At 38.6% G+C, this 21266-nt stretch overlaps 1 protein-coding gene across 7 annotated transcripts; it reads right to left on the reverse strand.

Annotated features, from left to right (window-relative positions):
* Positions 1-878: 878 nt before the first annotated feature.
* Positions 879-20487, reverse strand: LOC136446548 (SWI/SNF-related matrix-associated actin-dependent regulator of chromatin subfamily E member 1-like). 7 transcript variants are annotated; one of them, XM_066444967.1, is made up of 13 exons: positions 20375-20487; positions 19395-19453; positions 18241-18278; positions 16864-16938; positions 10229-10306; positions 8918-9049; positions 8402-8477; positions 7409-7504; positions 5015-5050; positions 3515-3687; positions 2817-2918; positions 2050-2163; positions 879-1658 (listed from the first exon to the last, which is right to left on the reverse strand). In XM_066444967.1, the coding sequence occupies exons 2-13, from the start codon at positions 19399-19401 to the stop codon at positions 1095-1097; spliced, it is 1491 nt and encodes a 496-aa protein (XP_066301064.1). In that variant the 5' UTR covers positions 19402-19453; positions 20375-20487; the 3' UTR covers positions 879-1094. The 7 variants fall into 7 exon arrangements, with proteins under 7 accessions (XP_066301064.1, XP_066301060.1, XP_066301067.1 ...); XM_066444963.1 differs by having other exon boundaries at positions 10217-10306; XM_066444970.1 differs by lacking the exon at positions 5015-5050.
* Positions 20488-21266: the final 779 nt, after the last annotated feature.

Genomic DNA, 21266 nt, shown 5'->3' on the forward strand with positions numbered 1-21266 from the left:
CCCAATCAGCCACTGATAGCAAGAGCTGGTGTAACACAGGCTAATTTAAGATGATACTTGATGAGTATCTGATTCAACAGGTTTTCCTTCTGTAATAAAAAAAAAGGGTAAGTGCTGAAAGCGACCACTTATCCCACAAAAAATGAGTTACAGAAACATTGCTGTCAACTTTTTATTCCACTATTTTGGCTAATGGCTGACAGTTGTAGGTGGACATGAACAGGGACTCACACTGCTGTTCTCACGCCTGTGTCCCTCTCCTAATACTACTCAATTCAAACTGGCTCAGAACACTTGCAAAAATGGCTGCCAACAACATCAGCGTTATCTATTACAATTTCTGGACCTGAATATCACATCAAATATCATACCACTTTTCAAGACTTTCTTGGCCAACATCTTCATTTCTCTAGTGACTTCTGCTCGTCAAAATTGACAAATCTTTAAAAGGCCCGCAACCCTGTGCCATCGTCAGCTTTGCCCTGTTCAGTATCCCATTTAATCACATACATCTACTTAGTGTTATATCACATATTAACGCTTCTATACAAGCGGTGAACATAATTCCTAAACATCTACATCTGACGGGTATCCTACGGCTATGTTCTACAGTATCATTAGTAACAATATGGCACTGGAAAAGTAAATGTTTACAGAAGTTATTACTGAAACTAACACAAAGACATTAATTTTGGGCCACGAAACAAAACTGATTACAGTAATAAACAATTCTTTTTCTCCGTAAATGTAGAAATTCCTTTGCCACATGTGGAAAATGGTAGTAGTTTTTAACATAGCCTCAGTTTCTTACCGCATTTACTTAGGAGCACCTTGTTTGTTTGAGAAAATTTCCTTGACAACAAATCAGATTTTCATCATTTCTTACAGCCCCTGGTGCACTTACATGACTACTAGCTCTCTCCGGACTTCAACTTGGCAAGTATCAAATATGACCATGTTTGTTATCCAAATTTACCTGTGGCATTAACGTATGATTAACCTTTTTGGGGCGGGGATTTCATTTGCAAACAGGGTTTGAATCTAACTAGATATTAGTGTCAACTACATGTACAACAAATACATTTCTTTTTGTTTTATGTTTCCATTGGCTCTTCCTGGCTCTCTGTATCCTGACTTAGAACTGTGTCCTGACTTTCCGTGTCATCTGCCTCCTTCTCTTCCCCCTCCTTTTCTTCCCCCTTCTCTATTTTATCTTTTTCTTCTTTGGTGGCTTCTGATTGGCTCTTTTCTTCTTTGCTTTCTGTTGATTGGTCAACATCCATCTTCTCAGCTTTGTCAGATTTGGCACCATCTTTGTCAGACTTTGCTCCCTCATCTTTCTCACTCTCTGATTGGTCGCTTTTACTGACCATTGTGTCATTTGAAAGATTACTGTCCTCTGATTGGTCAGTTCCCTTATCACCTGATTGGTCAGCTGACTTTGCTTCAGCAATGTCAGATGGCTTCTCTGATTGGTCAGTTTCTTTCTTGTCTGTATCATCAGCTGTCTTGGTGTCTTGTGGTTGGTCGGTTTCCGGACCTTCGGTTTCTTTTTCTTCAGTTTTCTCTTCTTCCTTTGCTTCTTCCTCGGCCTTCTTTTCTGCCTCAGCAGCCTCCTGAGCCTTTTTCTTCTCTTCTTCAATCTTTTTCTCTTCCTCCTGAAAACAGACGAGCTCATTAGAAATAGAATATTCTTTATAAGACAATTACAGAACATTTCCAAGAAAACATTTTGTCCATGGTATCACAATTTCATCCAGTGCTACTAAGACATGTACTTATGACAAAGAATACACATTTTTACTACTACAAGAATTCATAAACTTTGAATTAGAAATGCGCATGTGGCTCCAAATACATGGATTCTAGTCCTTTGTCAATTCCTTGGGTATCTTAACAACACTTGTTGTTTGCAGCAACATCAACAACCATATGAACATTTCAAAGCATAGATATGTATACTTTAACAGAATCTTTTCTGATGCATTTCAAGTAAGATATGGAGACTACAACATATTAGAGCAGTCACAGATTTCAAGGCAGACTCACTTTTCTCTTCTGCTCTTCCAGTTGCTGCTGCTTCAAGATCTTCTGCTTCTCGATCTGATCCTTCACATCCTGCATGATCTTGTCTTGGTCGATCTCAACCTTCTGGGCACAGATCTGAGGTGGAACAAGATAAGGAGACTTAGTATCGATTACCTACACGATGTAAATCCACAGGACAGAGGCACCTGGCGAGCGGCCACCAAGCTCCCCCATCAGTATGCAAGCACGTCAAACCCCCAGATGATGGGGAAAAGAAGACAATAAACCGGATAGTGAGTGAGTGAGTGTATGAAGAAAAGCTTAACTTAAGGAGCTCAGATTGAGCTGAAGAGCAAAAACTTACAGAACGCAGAACACTTCTAGAACTTTTGGTAATAGTTTCTCATGTATTAATGATTTAATCTAAAATTTCTTTTCTACAATGTGTAAGTAAGCTAGGTGTTTTGAGCTAGAGTTTACATAACGTAAAAGCTGACAATTTGGCCTATAGTCTGTGAGTGTCTCTGCTGAAATAAGCCAGCCCCTCTCTCTATATGTGTGCGTGTATGTGTACCAGACTGAGTATATAACTTTATAACCCTTGGCGGTGAGAGAATTGAAAGAGTAAAGAATAGAATTATCTTATTTGTTATCTGTTATCTTCTGCAACTACAACACTGATAGTTTAGCGTATCTACAGTTCAATGTATCAAAATAGCAAAACAAACAGATTGGCTTCTCCTTTACTTAAAAATTAAAAATTACAAAAAAGTTTTAAAGTAGCCCACCTTCTTCAGTTCATGGTTGAAGTTATCGCTGTCCTCGAGGAAACGTTTCTTCTTGTTCTCAAACCGCTCTTCAATTTGAAGCAGCTCTGCTTCCAGCTTTTTCTAATAGAGATAAAAAGCAATATAAAGCATTCAATTGTGGCAGGAAAAAACAACATTCTTCACAAGCAAGATATAATAATAATATCTTGGGCATGGCTAAGCTAGCGGACACAAGATCAAGAGGTCACAGGTTTGATTCTTGGCATTCTGGTAGTCTCCGTTGCAGGCTCTGAACCGGCTTTTTGGGGGGCTAAATAATACACTTTTTGTAGCCAGCCCGTAACCATCAGCCACCCCGTAACCTGTAGCCGGCTGATGGTTACAAGTGCCCTAGGGAGAGGCACTTAACACGATTTTTCTAACTCCCCCCTCATGTAAAAATGCATATCTGACTTTGGTTGGGGGGCAAAAAGGCGGTGGAAGGAGACGGTTGGGCTCCGCCTTCCAATGCCATGCCTAAGACGTGCCTGCGAAGCTGGTGTGTTACGCCTAATGGCGGTTGTACCGGCTATATAGATACAGATACAGATCAGACACAGTAGATTAACAACCCACTGCCCCCACGACCTGACAAAAGGCTATGGGACCCTTTCCTTTACCCGGGTGAAGACTTAACCATTACAGGCAACTACTAACAAACAAACAAGCAAACAAACCTGGTGGACCATGAGCGACTGGACCTGTCGTTTGAGGACGTTCATCCGAGCGCTAGTCACCACGGTACGGACGTCGGGCACGGCCGCCTCGCTGAAAATCTCGTTCATGAGCCGATGATTGCGCTGGTAGCGAGCGGTGGCGATGTGCTTGACCGAGAAGCCATCATCGTAATCTGAAACACAAAGTCATGAGGCTCCAGGCTACCTGTCTGAAAACCATCTGTAGTGTGGGGAGGGGGGCATCAAGAAAAAAAATCAAAATGAAATAGGGGCCTATCTGTAAAGTTTAAGCATTTTTCCATTTGTTCGACATTCTGAGATATTGGAGAAATTTGGGGAGAGGGTAAATTCCTTGTTCTACAAGAAGCATCAACAAATCATTCCGGCGACAAGCGAAAAACTGTTTTTTGGGGGGGAGGGGGGACCTGAAGAAAATGGGTAAACTGGCAAATAGTGCACTTAGGATTCTGACTTTTACATTGCAAATGAAGTAGTGTTGCAACCATTTCCCTGACTTGAGATGGTAAAAATACAAATATGGTTCAAAGAGTTTTAGTCTTTTCTGTACACAAAAGCAAGGACTTGTTTTATAGAATTGCAATCTTAGAATTGTTCCAGAGGAGAATTTGTGTCAGGTTCCCTTGAAGGATTTTCTTGCAAGAAAGGTATCAAGTAAGATAAGAATGAATAAGAAAAGTCTCCGAAGAAAATAATGGTAGAATGAGTACATCTCTACAGGTATTGGCTCTCTACATTATGTTACTGTATACAGGGCTTTCTTTTTATAGACAGTTTAACACCTGATGACCCTGTTGGAGAATGGGAAGAGACAACAAAATCAACTATGATGCTTCATCATAGAAGATTGCTTGCAAGGCTGTTTAAGAGTATACAATTTGGATATGACCAAAAATGGTTTGTGTTCTGGAAGTGCTTTCAGATCTAAAGAAAATCTGATTGTTTTTCAATCTTAAGAATCTGTTTAAAATTTTGCTGTGGCAGTAGAAGAAAAAAGGAGAATGTTTAATGTTTTCCTTCTATGACTTATGAGCTGATCCATGCAGCAAATTTGAGTTTGATAGGGTAAAAGTCGGCAGGGGCTGGGTAAAACCACCTCGACTCTGTATCTGTTAAAACAGGCGACCGAATGATGGTCTGAAATCCTTTCTAACTGTCCAGCATGTGCATAATCATAATGTTTTACTCCAACAAGGCATTTACACTTCAGGTGCACCAATAAGGTAGTTCATGGTGTGATGCATTGTGCGTAATGGTCATCAAAGTTAAAGGCACCTGGCCATTCTTTATGTAGTGCCAAACTAGGGGTCTTCAACTTTGACATATTACCCAGTATGCATTTCACTACACATGCTCACTTCATACCATGAACTAGCTTATAGCCTAGTAAGAAAACCCTGTATACAAGTCTGAGACTACAGTACTCTGACGCAGGCATTACTCTACTGTCACTGAGGAATGTGGTAAGGAAGCGCGCCCTACCATCCTTGTCCTCTGCTGGCTGGATACTCAGGCTAACTGTACACACAACAAGACAGAACCCCTTCATATGTAAGTCTAGAGGGGGAGGGGGGCGAGGGGCCATCTCAAAACATCACCTTTCAAGTTTAGTGTGGGAATGTTCTAAAAAATTTATGCTAGTTCAAATTCCTTTCAGCATCTTTTGATGTATATGGCTGGGCCCAATTCTATAGCTCTTGTGCCACTGGTATGTCCACTGGTAGAAAAATTCATGAGTTTAACACATCTGTGTCCTTCTAATAATGTAATAGACTAAGTGAATCGTATTTCATTCTTTCTTCTGCACCTTTTGGGTGGGATAGATATATCATCATAACTGGCATCATAACTAACGTTTCTCAAATATTTCACTTTGATGAAAATACAATATAGGTTACTGTATACATAAACCTAAAAGTAGAAGATATAATTTCTAAGGTACAAAGGCCAAACCCATACCTGTATTTCACAGTGAGAATAAATTGTGTTTTATGCCTAACAATTTTTTTCTTCTCTTTACCAAAAAAATTAAACATTGACATTTGCTACCCATGCAACAAAATTGTGTGCCCAAATTTCGGGAGAAAGACAGCATCATTGGCAAGGAGATGATTTCTTTTTCCTGTAACCTTTCTACAATATATTTTTGACAAAATGTGCTAATTTTGGAAATTGAGAAATGCCACATTTACATGTTGGTTGGAGGAGAGAGAATTAAGAAAAGCAAGTATTCTTGAGACACATCTTTCAGTATTGAAAAAAGGACAGGAGGCATAAGTTCAAGTGTTTTTTAGGAAATGTTTTGAGATAAGACCCCTGAAAATAGAAAGAATCCATTACACCCACAAGATCACATGTGTCAGAAATAAATACTGTTCAAAGAAGATTCAAAGGTTGCATTCAACACTTCAAGTAAGAAAATATTTATAAAAGTACATTGTCAGACTTTTTCCCCACCAATGTTGAATGCTTATACTTTGGGAACAGTGAAAATAGGACTAAGAGCAACAACTGACCACAAACATATTTGTGATATTGATTTCATATAAAGCAATGCACAGAAAAAAGTTTATCTGATAACCATATTTGAAAATGCCTGAGGTATTGCCAAAAACTTTGCAATGTCATGTAGTCAGTTGCTGCGCACAGCTAAGGAAACTAGCAAAGCAGGATGATGAGATTATAATCATCTGTTACAGAATATAAGAAGCTAGAATAAAAAACGGGGTCAGTTCAGGAGGCAATACCCCTGTCCATCGAATTACTGAACACAAAACTGGTAAAATTAGAGGCCCAGTCCCTGATGAGTTGCCAAAAAGGAAGGACCCAAGGAAGATGCTATGGAATGGAAAATCTGACACAAAGACACAAACTGCATGAAAGTGTGATGAGATCAGTATCGTATAAGCTTATGAAGGGGAAGAAAGATAGACTAGTTGAAATTCTATTTCACATGAATCTGATGGGTATCTTATTATATTACAAGTTTAAGGCAGAAGTAGAATAATTGAAGACATGCAAGGGAAGGGAGACAGGGAACATGTAATGCTGCTTCACTAAATGTACAGTATACAGTAAGTGAAAATATATTTTCTTCATACATGCACATATATCTGGGGGTAAACTAAATTAAAGGCTATCAGCCAATTTTTAACACACATATTAAACTATGGAGTCAATGTGAAAACTGGCACTATATTCTATATGTACTCATGCAAGGAAAGAGCAAGGAGGAATAGAAAAGCTGTTATAGAAAGGAAAAAGATGTCTAGATGGAAGATGGCTGCACATGCAGGTTAAGGGTCAATGACAATGTAAGGTCGGGTGAAATGACACAGGTCAGGGGTGAAGGGTCTTAAAACAAAAACAATTTGTATCCGTCAAATGGCACCAAGGGTTACCCTCCTATAGCAACTTCTTGGCATTTAGTGTATTCCTTTTGAAAAACATAGACATAAGTAACACAATATCATCCAAAATATTATGGTAATTGGAAATTTTACCAAACAGTATTGAATCATTAACCAAAATACATGAAAATACAAAAAATAAAATGTAGACATCAACCATTCTATCTTTGCATATAAATCTGCTCCAAAGCATTTTGACCAACAATGCTAGGGCCACATCAATTCAATTTCATGGTTCTTAGATTTTTTTAAATACAGCCAATCTGGAAGACATCATTTGACAGGAATGCCTGTACTTTGGTTCACACAGATTCAAGGCATGAATAAAATTAGATTTGAGTTTTCCTCACAGCAACTGTTTTTCTCTTAACCTCTTGCTCCATACTTAGATTGAAATATCCAAGTACCTTGAGGAAACGAATTGATGTGGTGTAAAAAAAACTTGAAGCATGCAAGGCTCCCTTACCATCCTCGTCTTCCGCCGGCTGGATGGACTGTCGCGCCTCTTGTTTCTGTCGCTCCCGTTGCTGCTGCTGCTGCATCTGCTGCTGCAAACTCTCCGCTGTAAACAAACAAACAAACATATAAAGAGAAATTCAAACTCTACAACTGGATAAGAATTAGGAGATTTATTTCCGGACGTTTCGAGTGACATCCATCACTCTTCTTCAGTGTCACTAAAATGAACTAGCAGAACTAACCAGTACTTATTTACAATAACTAGAAAAAACAGTTTTACATGGCAAATCACACAGTCATGCATAAGAGGTATTGAAATGTAAAACAAGATGGGAAACAAACAAACAAGTCAAAAATGAAGGACACAGAATGATAGACTAACAGGTATTGGAAGCTGTAGACTCATCCTATCTGTCCATTTTGAAATGACATCAGGAGAGGAATTTTGAATACTGCAAATCAGGTTCATGTTTTCATCATACTGCAAATGTTTTTTTTTAAATCTATGCTAGGGCCTCGTCCTCAGCAGCAGAACTGGATAATGTTCATTATACAGGGCGCTGACGAGTGGTGCTGAGGTAGGCGTTTACTTTACGTTTAAAATTCTGTGAGTCCTTGAGGTTCACAATGTCCTGCGGGAGGCTGTTCCACAGCTTAACTCTAGCAGGGATAAAGGTTCTTCTGTGCCAGGAGGAGGATGACCGCACTGTGTTGGGATGTGGACAGGCGAGTTTCTCGACGATGAACGTAGGGCTCAGGTAGAAGGTTGTTCAGTAAAGTTGGTGCGTTTTGGTAGTATATTCTGTGTAGCAGTGTGAGGGCCCCGACATTTCTCCGCTGTTCTACTTGGGCTGGATCTGGATGCTGTCTGGGTTATGTCTTGCATTGGATTGCCACAGTTTTTTTCAATCGTGATTTCAAACAGTGCAAACTAACAATAAGGCCCTCTACTGCAAAATGAAGTCCCTGCAATCAATTTTAAGTAATATTCTTAACCCACCTCTGTCCTTGGCAGCCACGTAGGCCTGGTAGGCTGGTGAGTTGTGGTACGCTTTCATGTTCTCATTGTACTCAATCTGAAAACAAGGAAGACTCAAATTAGGGTTTTATAAGTACAGTTTTTATAAGTACATGTATGAGGTAACAAGTCCCTTTTAAAAAGTGTTTACCTCAAAGGTGATGAATACAGTCAAAACTGCACCAAAATTCCATTCAGGGGGCTGGGAAAATCACAGTTATACATTAACATCAAGTAACTGAAGCTGCAAATTTGGCTAAACTATTGGGATACTCAAACTCTTCAATACTACATATCATATTGTGTGTATCTGATGCAAGTCCTTGATTTCATTGAAGTACATGTAGTTACAGATATTGACAAACAACAGGAAAAACCATGACTTACAAAACTTTCATCTGACAATTAATGAAAATGTTGAAAGAATTTCAAGCGGGAATTGAACCCAAGGCTTCTAAACAAAACACCAATAAGATGTTCATCACAAACAATTCTTACCTTCTCAGCTTCATAGTCGTCAAGGTACTCTTGCTTCTTCTCCTCTGTGAGGTCCCTCCACATCTGTCCGATGATCTTGCCGATCTCCCATAGTTTCAGGTCGGGGTGCTGGGCTTTCACCTGCTCCCAAACCTTCGACAGAGTACAGCACAACAGGGTAATACATGCACTTCAGTATACCAGAACCCGGGCAATGGCCTAGTGTGGGTATAGAGAGTTTGATTTCACCCTCTTTCCACAAGAGACTGCGATTGCACAGAGACTGCATTGTGACCACTGAGCGACCAAAGAATTGACAGATAATCTCTCAAGAACTTTCATATATAAAGAACATATGTTTTGTGTGTCTCTGAAAGCATACTAGTACTTTCACAATACAAATTACATTTTGCACCAAATAGGACATCAAGGGTTACACAAATCCACTTTTGGCCACTATACGGTCGCTTAGCGATCACTGCATAGTGCAGCCTTCGGTCAGTACTTTGAAAATGGTACATATTGGTTTTTCTGCTTAGCATCCAGCACACACCTTTACTGTAGTGGCCCTAAGTGGCCCAAGAGCTGTAGAAATGGAACAACTAGTCTACACTACCTACAATCTAGTCTATACTATCTACAATCTAGTCTACAATCTAGTCTACGCTAAAGCTACTTCAGGCATGGCCAATGCCATCAGGGGTTTCACAGATCATCCACATCTCAATTCTGGGTTGCAAGTGCAAGAAATGCAGCAAGCACATGCACAGTTAAAACTCCCATGCATTTTATGCTATTCATGAAGATTGGAGTTCATCTTAATGATTATCACTTGAAATCAATATGCAAGCAGACAGTGAACATGCAGATTGTCATGTACCATTTACTTAAAGCAATACTCTGAAGCAGTCATAACCTTTAGAGGATTTTGCACAAATAAACTGAAAGAAATCTACAACGCTGAACTTCACTCTAACTTTCAAGAATATTATTCATGGTGACTATTTCGGTAATTTTCATGGAAAGCAGTCTTTGATTATTGTATCAATCAACTTACACATCATTTTGATTTTTTCTATTTTTATTCACTTCAATTCACCACAAAATGAGGCTAACTGAGAGCCACTGAATCAGAGATGTTTTGGGATACACTAAGTTAAACTTGATTGTGATGACAGATGTTTGTTCACCTTTGACTTGAAAAGTTATTATCAAAGCAGAAGGGAACAGAGAGAGAGAGACCTGTGAAGAGACTTGATGGATTGGTTTGGCCCGTGTGAAGAAGATAAAAGAGAAGGATCAAGCCTCCCTCCGAATCACCTTTTTACTCACCTTCCGACTGAACCTCATGTAGGGCATGAGCGGTTTGTCGGGGGGCTTAGGGGGCTTGGGCATCTCCACCTGACCACCCTGGAGTTGGACAACAAATACACACAACAGGTTAGGGAAAGTACACCTTTGGGGTCCTTGTTGAGTCAAACCAGCATTCAACACAGTTTTTGCCACCGTCGGACAAAAAAATACAAACAACAAATAAGAAATAGTACACCTATGGGGTCCAAGCTGAGAAAAAAAAAATCACTCAAGATACAAATGTACTGTACGTTTACAGTTTTCACTGCAGTTGGACAACAGAATACACACAACAGGTAGAAAAAGTACATGTACACCTATGGTGTTCTCATTGTGACAAAAAATCACTCAAGATACTACATACATCCAATGGATTTGGACACAAAATACACACAACAGGTTAGAAGGCGTGACCTATGGGGCCCTGGTTGAGGCAAATCTTCACTCATTCAAGATACTGTAGATTCATGTAGGTTCGTAGCACTTAAATTTTGTGGCACTGTGAGTGGAAATCAAGATTTTGCAGCATCTATGAGTGCATTGATACCTGTACAGCGGTAATCGTTGTAATATAATGGAAGACAGAGCATACATACATGTGTATGTAAAATTATGTTCGCAATGTGATGAGTTTCCATTAAGAAAACTGTGAACATAAAAATACCATGAATATTTCCTGATTTACAGTACCAAAAAGAAAATCACAACATTGATAAACTAGAGTTCCACGACCTCATACCTTCGCCAAATGATTTTAACCTTGTTGACTGACGTATCAGGAGTGTTTCTCATCAATTATAAATCATACCAGTTGATCTTCTTCACCCAAAAAACAAAAGTATGAGCTTAACATGAATTATGCAAATGAGGTCCTTATTAGCATAATTTGATTCAACGATGTTCATAGTCACATAACTTCCAAATGACACAAGTATGAAATTGGCATCATGTACCTGTATGGAAATATAGTAGTTTCTCATTAATTATGCAAATTAGGCCTACATTTGCATATTTTTTATTTATCAAAATTCCTCAGTAACAAATGTCACATATTTCAATAGTCATATCATGGAACACAGCGGGTTTTTAAAATTGTCTCATTAATTATGCAAATTAGAATCCGATTTGCATAATTATCGTCCAATCAGACAAAGCATCACGTAAGCTATCTACATACCAAAAATCATTGACATCCATTTAGCCCATCTTGATTTATAGTATTTTCTCATCAATTATGCAAATGAGGTCTTCATTTGCATAATTGATATCTATTAATATTTCTCTCTTCTTCAGTTACATATGTCACATGTTTGAGAGTCCTACCATGGAATTTGGCGGCTGTATAAACTTTCCTCATTAATTATGCAAATTAGATAATGATTTACATAATAAGTATCTATTCATATACGTCATCACTCAAGCTATCTACTTACCAAAATTCATGACCATCCATCAAGCCCTTCTTGAGTTATTCCCTTTCAAAGTCTGAACCAAAACCTGCTCCTGCAGTTCCAAAAAAGCCGCTAGGGGGCCCAAACCCGTACCACTTACTCTCTGCCCATAGAGCTATCTACCACTCAAAAATCAGTTTCATAGCATGTCCAGAACACGAGATATCAGAACAGGAAGTTGCGCTGCAGTACCGTAACAAGCCGCTAGGGGACCCAAAATCTAATCATTTCCTAGTATCATCAAGATCTACCCACCTACCAAATATCAAGACAATCCATCCAAGCCTTCTCGAGTTATGCTGTACGTTACAAACACACAAACACACACACAAACGCTACCCTCTGCATAACCTTCTCGGCGAAGGTAATTATAGATGGCGCTTTAAGCAGATAATGTTGTGACAATTCTAAGTGACTGTATACAAGTACTTCAATTATCCTACGTGATCCCACAAGTGTCCTTGACTCCAAGGTCATTTGGGTTCTCCAGTAAAAAACATCATGTGATAAGGAGGCTTTAAAAATGACCTTTGACATAAACACACCTCAAAACATATATATTTCATAGTTTTATACGTCTATTTTTCTATAGAGGTACCGCATCTAATGCAAAAACTCATAGTCATACTTGTTGTGGCCACATACATGTATATCATGTAGCTATAAACAGCACTGTTTCTACTGACTATTCAATACAGAAATGAGACCATATGTAAGCATGTCAACTGATGATGATGTAATTGTAAGGTTATGTAACATGAATGGTGAAGCTTAAGCTTGATAATCATATTTGAGAGGTTAGCCGATAATTGGGGAATACAATGTAATTGAATTAGAGAAGCTGCATGTACAACACCAAGAAAGCATCAGAGAAGATTATTTCAACATAGTACTTTGTACTAGGGCTCGAAATACTGGGTGCATGTGCACCCAAAATTGGAGCTGTGCACCTAATTTTTGACTGTGGGTGCACCAGTGCACATAGATATTTTTGAAAGGTTGACTACAGTACACTGGTATAGAGAATATTCCTGAAATCAAGGTTTAAAAAAAGCAATATAATCTTTTTTTACTTCGTTTGATGACAATTACAACTGTACTTAGGTAAAACTAAAAGTTAGCTATAGAATGACAGATTGAAGTTCTAATCTTAAGAGAGGCAGTAAGGTTTTTTTGATAACATTCTAATTTGTTAGGCACCCAAAATTCTTTTTGTGCACCTAATTTTTTACATTAGGTGCACCAGTGCACCTATTCCCAAAAATGAATTTCGAGTAATGTATATGTACTGTATCTTAAGTGCAGTTGTGAACATATGGACTTTAAATGTAGTATCTTTTGAAAGTTTGACGTAAGCATTACCAGCAAAAAACCTAACGAGAGTGTAAGAGAACCGTTTCAGACTACTTGCAGTTGTTGTTATTGTGTAATATATTAAGGTATTTGTGTACATGTACAAATCCTGCGAATCTAATTCTAAAATCAACAGAACTTTAGAGATTTTTACAGAATTTGTTCCAAAGGGAATCTAAACACTTTCCAAACAGAGTGAAGTACAAGTACAGGCAACAATAGAACATCAGTGAGTCATCAGCAAACAAAGGACAGTCAGGTCACACCTGTAGTAGGAACACCTGGCACTCCCACCTGTACTGACATTAGTATTCTGTACATGTTCTAATACACAATTCGTTTTTTCCTAAAATTGAATTTTAAAGCAGAAGTCATTTTCACCAAGAACAGTGGTAACATCCTCATAAGATAGTTTTAAAATATGCCTAGAGTTAGATGTGCAAAGGTTAGGAGTGACACATGTTGTTTGATACATGTGTGTGTTGCTTTTTTTGTTGTTGTTTTATGTCTGTGAAGCTTGTGCGTTATGCTGAACAGCAGTGACATAATGGCTATACATTACAGATACATGATGATGCACTAGACTAGAGATCCTGGTACAAAACGCAAAACCTACAGCGACACATTTTAGTCCAAGACCCGCTCTACAGTCTTTACCAACAGAATACACATCCTCTAAACCTGACACTTCATTGTTCCACCATTGTCTTGTTTTGTCTATACTCTCCATATGCATAACATGCGCAGTTGTCTGTTCTCTTTCTTGTTTGTGACATGACAACTTAAAATCCAGGAACCATTGATAAACATTTAACATGTGTTCAGGATATGGCTGATTTATGAAAACACAAGTTTTAGATCTAACTTACATTTAAATTGTATATTGTTGTGGTATAAGCAACTAATGCATACACCATTCTAGTCTACACCGTATAAACAAGCAATTATATTGACTGCCCCCCTCCCCCCAACTGTAGTCTTCTCTGTACAGCCGTTACAGACACATAATGTGCTTCCTTTGTTGTGTTCTACACCAGGGTTTAGTGTAGACAATAGTCACACAGTTCCACAGAAACCTTTGGGACCAACAGTCAGAATCTTATAATATTTTATACTAGTATATCAGCCTAATCCTATTATAACAGCTTCTTTCTATGCTGCATGATACAGTGGACAGTTATGATACATTCAATATGGTTCCTTCTTAGCTCAAGCAACAAAGGTATATGTATTCTGTCTCCAGCTAAGTAGAATATCTTCAATCCAATTTGAATTTCTGGATCTAAGTCATAGCAGAAACCCTTCTTGCTGCCTATTTTTGTCTAAATCAACGGCTTTCCATGGTGGCTAAAACCTATTGTTAACGCTTGAATCTACAGGGAGAAAATTCGGCCTTTGCTTCGTATATGAAGGAAACCCGAAAGACTGTTCCTCAATGGCCGGACCAACAAGTCAGTAAAAACAACATGTCAAGCCAGCAGATCATCTAAGTTTTACACGAATCTCCCCGTGTCGTCCCTACCTGCATGCGGCGCTGCTCCAGGTACGAATATCGCATCCAGACCTCCCGCGCCCAGGCCGCGTTGCTGTCCATGTTGGACCGCGAAGGGAGAGAGTGCTGCCTACCGCTTTGTTGCATGGCGCGACTGGTCTAGAGCGGCTGGCTTCCAGAACTTACTTCGCTTAATTAGGGCAATTATGGGCTGGCTGGAATAGCCACAGGCTATGTTCACCTGGCCTTTGTGCGTAAACAAGTCAAACATGTATACAGGACGCATCTTTTTCAATAATATTCACCCGCACATTTATCTCTTTTGATGACCGAAACATACAGACGTTGAAAGCTACAAGATCTGAAGTTTGTTTTCTTGAAGATTTTCGACGTTGTCTTTGTAAAAAGATAGTTTCATTGACAAGGTTGTGACAAACAATTGATCATCTTAGTCTGGCCCGCTGTGGATTACCATTATAAAAGGGTCTTTCATCCTTTAAAAAAATCTTTTCAATACAAAATAGAGAAAAATTATTTAACACCAGGCTTCTAGTATGAACTTATGACTTGAAATCCTTTTCTATTTGAGTTTGGAAATTTATTTTTACAAGAACAAGACAAAATATCACAAAAAACAACACGAAACCTTATGACGGTTACAAAAAATATTCATGTTAGTCATACAACGATGATATGAAATAAACAATTTCACAGACAAACATAAAACGTACATATACACTGAGTAACAGTGGTGTTTATTTTTCTACATTTGTATATTTCTGTGGGTTTCTGTTGACAACAAACAAATAACAACCATCCCAAGGGCCTCTGCCTATTGTATTGTTCACGGTAACAATAGCGACAGACAGTTGAATGATCAGTAAGGTACGTGTGCGTGACAAAGGCCTAGGTGAGGCCGGAACTGCTGGCTTTTCGGCTGTGATATTATCCAGACTTACCTGTGAATGCAACACAGGTGGGCACGGCTAGGTGTTTGTAATCTCTAGATCTTAGGCCAGAACAATTTTATTTGTCGGTTCTTAGAAGTTAGATTTTAGAAATAAAGCGGAACAAAAATATTAACAGGAAAACAGTCCGAAAGGAGAGTCTGATAATAATGGCACATACGTTTCAGGTAGTGATTGTACTCTTATAGTCAGGTGAGGTTTTTCTCCCACTGTTTTCATGCTTAAGTTTTACTGTCAGTCAGAGAACCAAGGATATGTCGATGAAGGTTAGACATCCAGCTAATAAGATACGCCAAATAGCAGTTACTGAATATGACTTTGAAAACGGTCAGACATTTCAAGTAGCATCTACTGCCTTTCGTCAGTGACACTGAACAAGATACGACTTGGCATTGCCTGGTAAGGCCATTACGAATCCCATTTTTAATGGAAGCCAAAGTACAAGTGTTCAGAAACATGACATCGTGTTCAAGGGATGACTCGACTTCAGGTAAGAAAGAGGGTCGGGGTTGGTTCCGTTTATAACATACATGTATCCCTAACAGTATCCTTAATAATCAAGTTAACTACATCTATCAAAGCGTACATAAAAATTGAGACAATTTTTCTTAGCTCCATTTTGGAAAAACAACAATTCCCTTGATTTTCCCCGGTTGTTAAATTCTGAATTCTAAGTAAGAGTAAAGTAAGTGAGTGAGTACTAGTATCTATCAAACACTAGATCTGTTTAAGGTATATCCCATTATGTATAGTGTACAAATAATATACATGAACATGTAATGTATTAACACATGTAGTCACAGAAAAATATTCAAAACATCAAAACACCACTGACCAACAATGCAAAACAAACCATAGCTGTATTTTTGTTGATGACAATAATTGATTAGGTAGCCTCAGAAATCTTTCAGTTCTGTACTAAAACTGTATGATGATGGAAAAAATAGACAACAGCTAATAAAGACGGTTTTAGACCCATCTATGATTCTATTCAAATGCGTTAAAACTATGTCACAAAATAAATCATTCCATAATTTGATACCACACACTTGAGTGTTGTCACTATTAATGTCCATTGTATACAAATGTTCATACAAAATCTCATGGGTAATATATTTTTCTGTTAATGTCTCTAACTATAGGAACAATAACAAAAGGCAGCTTCAATCCCATACTGCGACTGTGTACATATACATTGTACTTATCATGTGTAAGCTGACAAAAAATCTTGTCAATAGCGATTCTTTGATTTTTAAGGCAAAAAGACTTTCATACATTCACACTTAATTTGTCCATGCATTTTTTTGTGTGGAAATTTCAACAAGTCAAAAATGTAAATCTAAAACTCACCTTTATTGTGGGCATGCCTGTAAAGCGAATAGGGTTGTAGGCTGGGTTCCCGTGTGCAGTGGTTGTAAACGGCATCTAAAACGCAGACAATATAAAACACGTCAGTGGAAAATAATCCGCAATGATGTCATGAATATTTTACAACATAATTGTCTGCTATCGTCATGCATAATATATAAAGATGTCAAGCTGTTACCGTATGTGTGAAAATAAATAGCACCCTTAAATATCATATTTTTGGTAAATATCAACAATATCAAAATATACAGTCATGGATTTTTATATACAATATGGATTAAAAAAACAGCCAATAACTATAAGAAATATAACTGATGTCTTCTTTAGGCCACATGATGTTATCAATAAAATAATTTCAATGCTCTTTTTCGTGACTTTTTTTCTCAACCAGTTACATGATTTTTGTGTCATTGGCTCCATAATCTTAATTCTAAGTTAGTACATTTGCAATACAGTTGATCTTTTAATGGTCTGACAACATATGCACAGTATGTAGTGCCTAAGTCATTGTGTCATAGGTCAATGTTCATAAGAGTGTTTGCATGGGATGAAACCATGCGACTTTGAAGCCTGCCTGAGACGATGAATGCTGTGGTTGCTGTTATTGTTGTTGTTGTCCTCCCATCATCAACAGCTTTTATCACTTTATCATTTTCTTTGTAAACATGTACTAGCTTCTTTTCCTGGTATCCTGTTGTTGCTACAAAAATGGTCATCTGCTTCCACCGTGGTAAAGCTGGGAATGTTTTAAGTTAGCACAATGAAGGTTTTACCTTTCAGGGGTACATACAAGTATGATGAGCCCACTGTAATGAAGTTGTATGTATGTGTCACAGTGTGTAAGCTAACTGTGAAAAGGTCTAATGGATTTGGAAATGCATTCTGGTAGAGAAAAATGTCAAAACTTGAATTGTAGACGCTTCTAGAGCCAGGAACACGAGGTAGTAGAGCTGTGTACCTAAACAAATTTTAGGTACAGGTACAGGTACACAGGTTTAGGTACAGGTCCGGACCTGAACCTGTACCTAAACTACTTGTTCGGAAAATGCTAGATTTTCAATAAGGACAAAAGCATGTTTGAACTGGTAAAAACATAATATTTGATTGTGCTAGGTATTATTTTTATGAAAGCACAGATGAAAATTTGACCCCAGCCATGCAAATGAGTGGCTTTAGAGCACTGCCATGGTAATTTCATAGTAATTCTATCTGTCAAAGTGGCCATCCCCTGAGTCAGGTCCAGTACGATACAGCAGGGTCAGGTATTTTGGACCTGTACCTAATTGATTGTACCCGGTACTGTATCGGTACAGTGTACCGGTACACAGCTCTACACAGCTCTACGAGGTAGCAACTCACGTTGTTCTGCAAAGCTCCAGGACGTGGAGTGGACCGCTCTGTGGAGACAGAAGTGTACATCTTTCACAAAAGACAAGTCAACACAGTGTTCTCACCAGGATTTTTTTCACAGCATAGGGGTCAGGTATAGAAGGCCAACTTTGCGAGGCCCAAGTCACTCGCGGAGTGCCAAAGACATGATAACGGTTGGGAGTCTGGCATCTTCCCGCACAAAATTTTGAAGTTCATAACCAAATAAGACAATATTTCCTGCATTTTGAGGGAGAAATTTTGTGAAGTTAAAGTTTTTCCTCTGCCACATTCTCATTCTAAAGCCAAATATGAACTTTTTATAAGATTTATGAAGGTTTTTCCTAGAAAGAAACACCCCTATGCTCATTGAAACACAGCATCGGGGTCCAGATCAAAGCATCGGGGGTCCAGATCACAGCATCGGGGGCCCCTTTGCTGAAAAGGCCTGGCAAGAACACTGCAACATTACTGGTGAGCAAACAAATAAACATCTTCTAGAGTCAATACAAGAAAATATTGAACTAGTCACCTTTGGAGTAACTACTAGTAGTTCAATGAGCTGTCTACTGTTTCCAACAATACACAATGTCATATTCACTGTTGTCTTGTAGGGTCTACATGATCAGGGCTATATCTTTGTTTCGTTACCTTTACATGTTAATTAATACAGGTAAAATCTTATCCCATCCTCTAAGGGTTAATAATTACAGTATGTGTCTTGGCTTTACTACACATTTCATTGTAAAATGCACTGATGTTGTGAGTACCGACTTGACATTGCACTACGATGAATGCAAATATGAACACATTTCAAACTTAAAATTTGCTGTTTTCTACAATGAACACTGATTTGATTTGAACATGTTGTTCAGGAAGATACATAGCTTGATCACAACAATGCCCCTAGTGGTTTTAAGTAGAAGTGCAATCAGCCGCTCAAAACGCCCTCCTAGCCCTCTGTAATCATCAGATCTCATTCATTCGTCTATTGTGTCTTTATTGTAAAGTGTAATAGATAAATAAATTGGTCTAGCCTTACGCAGGCTTTAGTCGTAGATATTGTACAAATGAATGAATGAATCAATGAAAGAAAGAATGAAGAAATGAATGAATGAATGAATGATGAAAGAATTTCCACTCACGTGACATAACTTGGCTTGAAATCTGCACCAGTGGAAGGGAAAGGTCTCTGTGCTGAAACCTGGGGAGAACAAGTAGTGTTATGCCATTGTAGTTGGTCTTTTGTCCTCATTCCAATGGCTAACCCGACTTAGTAATACATATTTAGTGATCGAGTGATCTTATGTATGGCTTTGGCTGCATACGTAAATTACAAGCTATGTCTTATTAGCCAGAGGCTATGTATTTGCGAGTACATGTGACATACATGTGACAATACATATCCTCTGGGCTGGCTAATTGGACATAGCCTGTAATCTACATATGCAGCCAAAGCCATACATGAGTATATAACAGTAGAACTTACTAGTAAACAATGACAATCCATGACTTATCCTGTTTCAAAGTCTCAAACAAACACACCCTTGCAGTTCGAAAGAAAGCAGCCAGGAAGTCATACTTTCTTACATAACTTCTGAATCTCCCCAAGCCAAAAAAGCCACCTTAATTTACTTTTTCCTTCCGCTTCCAACTCACAGAATCATGAGGGAAGTTAATTTGCCTTTCCAGTTTCTTTTTATCTCCTGTAACGTTATATCAGTTTTAGTGGCACTGCACTGCGAGGCGTCCAATTTTTTTTAATCCGCATTTGCATATAAATTTCATGACTAAGAGTCTTTTTTCAGCTCATCAAATGATAACAGATCATACATTCAACTTCCAAAAGTTGATTTTCTAGGCGTATACTATATCATAGTAAACTTAAAAGGTTTGATACTGCAGGAGTACTAAAAAAGTGCTTGCATGCATGCCCCCCTCCCCAGCGACCAAAATCTTTTGTTCCGATCGTACCGTTACCCGCGGGGCTTTTTGGTTTCATTCCCTCCAAAATACCACAAAATTTACTCAAACTCTTCTTAAGGCATCATTTTGTCACCAGTTGTCCATTTTTGCCAACCGTGTCCACCAATATGCACAAAACGAACCTTAAATCTCGACTTACCTTCCCACAAAATCACGGAATAGCGGCTGTAGCTATCCCACAAATCTCCGCGTGTACTGCAGTTTCTAAAATATCCGCCAGTCAGCAGCACTGCACGGTCTTTGTCTGTTGACGTCACACAAACTGCAGTACTGAAGTGGTACGCCAGCCGGCAGCACAGGATGGTCCTTTGAATTGAACTCGGTACGTTCAGTCTCAGGTTCATTCTCAGGTGAATTTCTGCCGCACTGCCTTGATTATATGGACATCAGCGAATGCACCGTCCGCCCCCCCCCCCCAAAGCTTACGACCATAATCTGAATCGTACATATACAGAAGCTGCAAATTTCGCCGCAAGACTCTGGGAGCACGTATTTGCTTGTAATTGTATATGATATATATATAAAGTGTCCTCTGATGATGGAGGACATACTAACGTTACATGACAATAATTACATGTACAAGGAAATACTAGTACGTCCTCCCAAAGTCAAATCAAGCAAATCTATGTCGTAAACTGCAAAAAATATCGGTGAAACGAAGATCAATGACGTCGTAGTCTTCATAAGATGCCTTTTTTTTATAACATGATGTTGTGAACAATAGTCACTAGCATGAAACTTTTCCTATCTATCTATTTATTGACTAATTTCCTATTGTAAAATGCAACTGATTTTGTCATGAACTTGTTTTACTCGCCAAGCAGAGGAATGGGTCTGACTGCTTTTTTTACGTATTTTAGGCGTTTTTGTCGTGCTTTCCATTTTGTCCCGTTTTCTTTATGTTGCCAACCCATGTTGGGTTTAGCCTGTTACCAGGCTCCGCGGATCGCTGGTAAAATTGGTAGAAATTGGCCAAATAGAGTGAATTGTATGAAGGGAGTCGGCTACGGAGAGACGATCCAATACGCAAC

This window comes from Branchiostoma lanceolatum, chromosome 12 (assembly GCF_035083965.1).
Source record: "Branchiostoma lanceolatum isolate klBraLanc5 chromosome 12, klBraLanc5.hap2, whole genome shotgun sequence".
In the NCBI taxonomy this organism is placed as follows: Eukaryota; Metazoa; Chordata; class Leptocardii; order Amphioxiformes; family Branchiostomatidae; genus Branchiostoma; species Branchiostoma lanceolatum.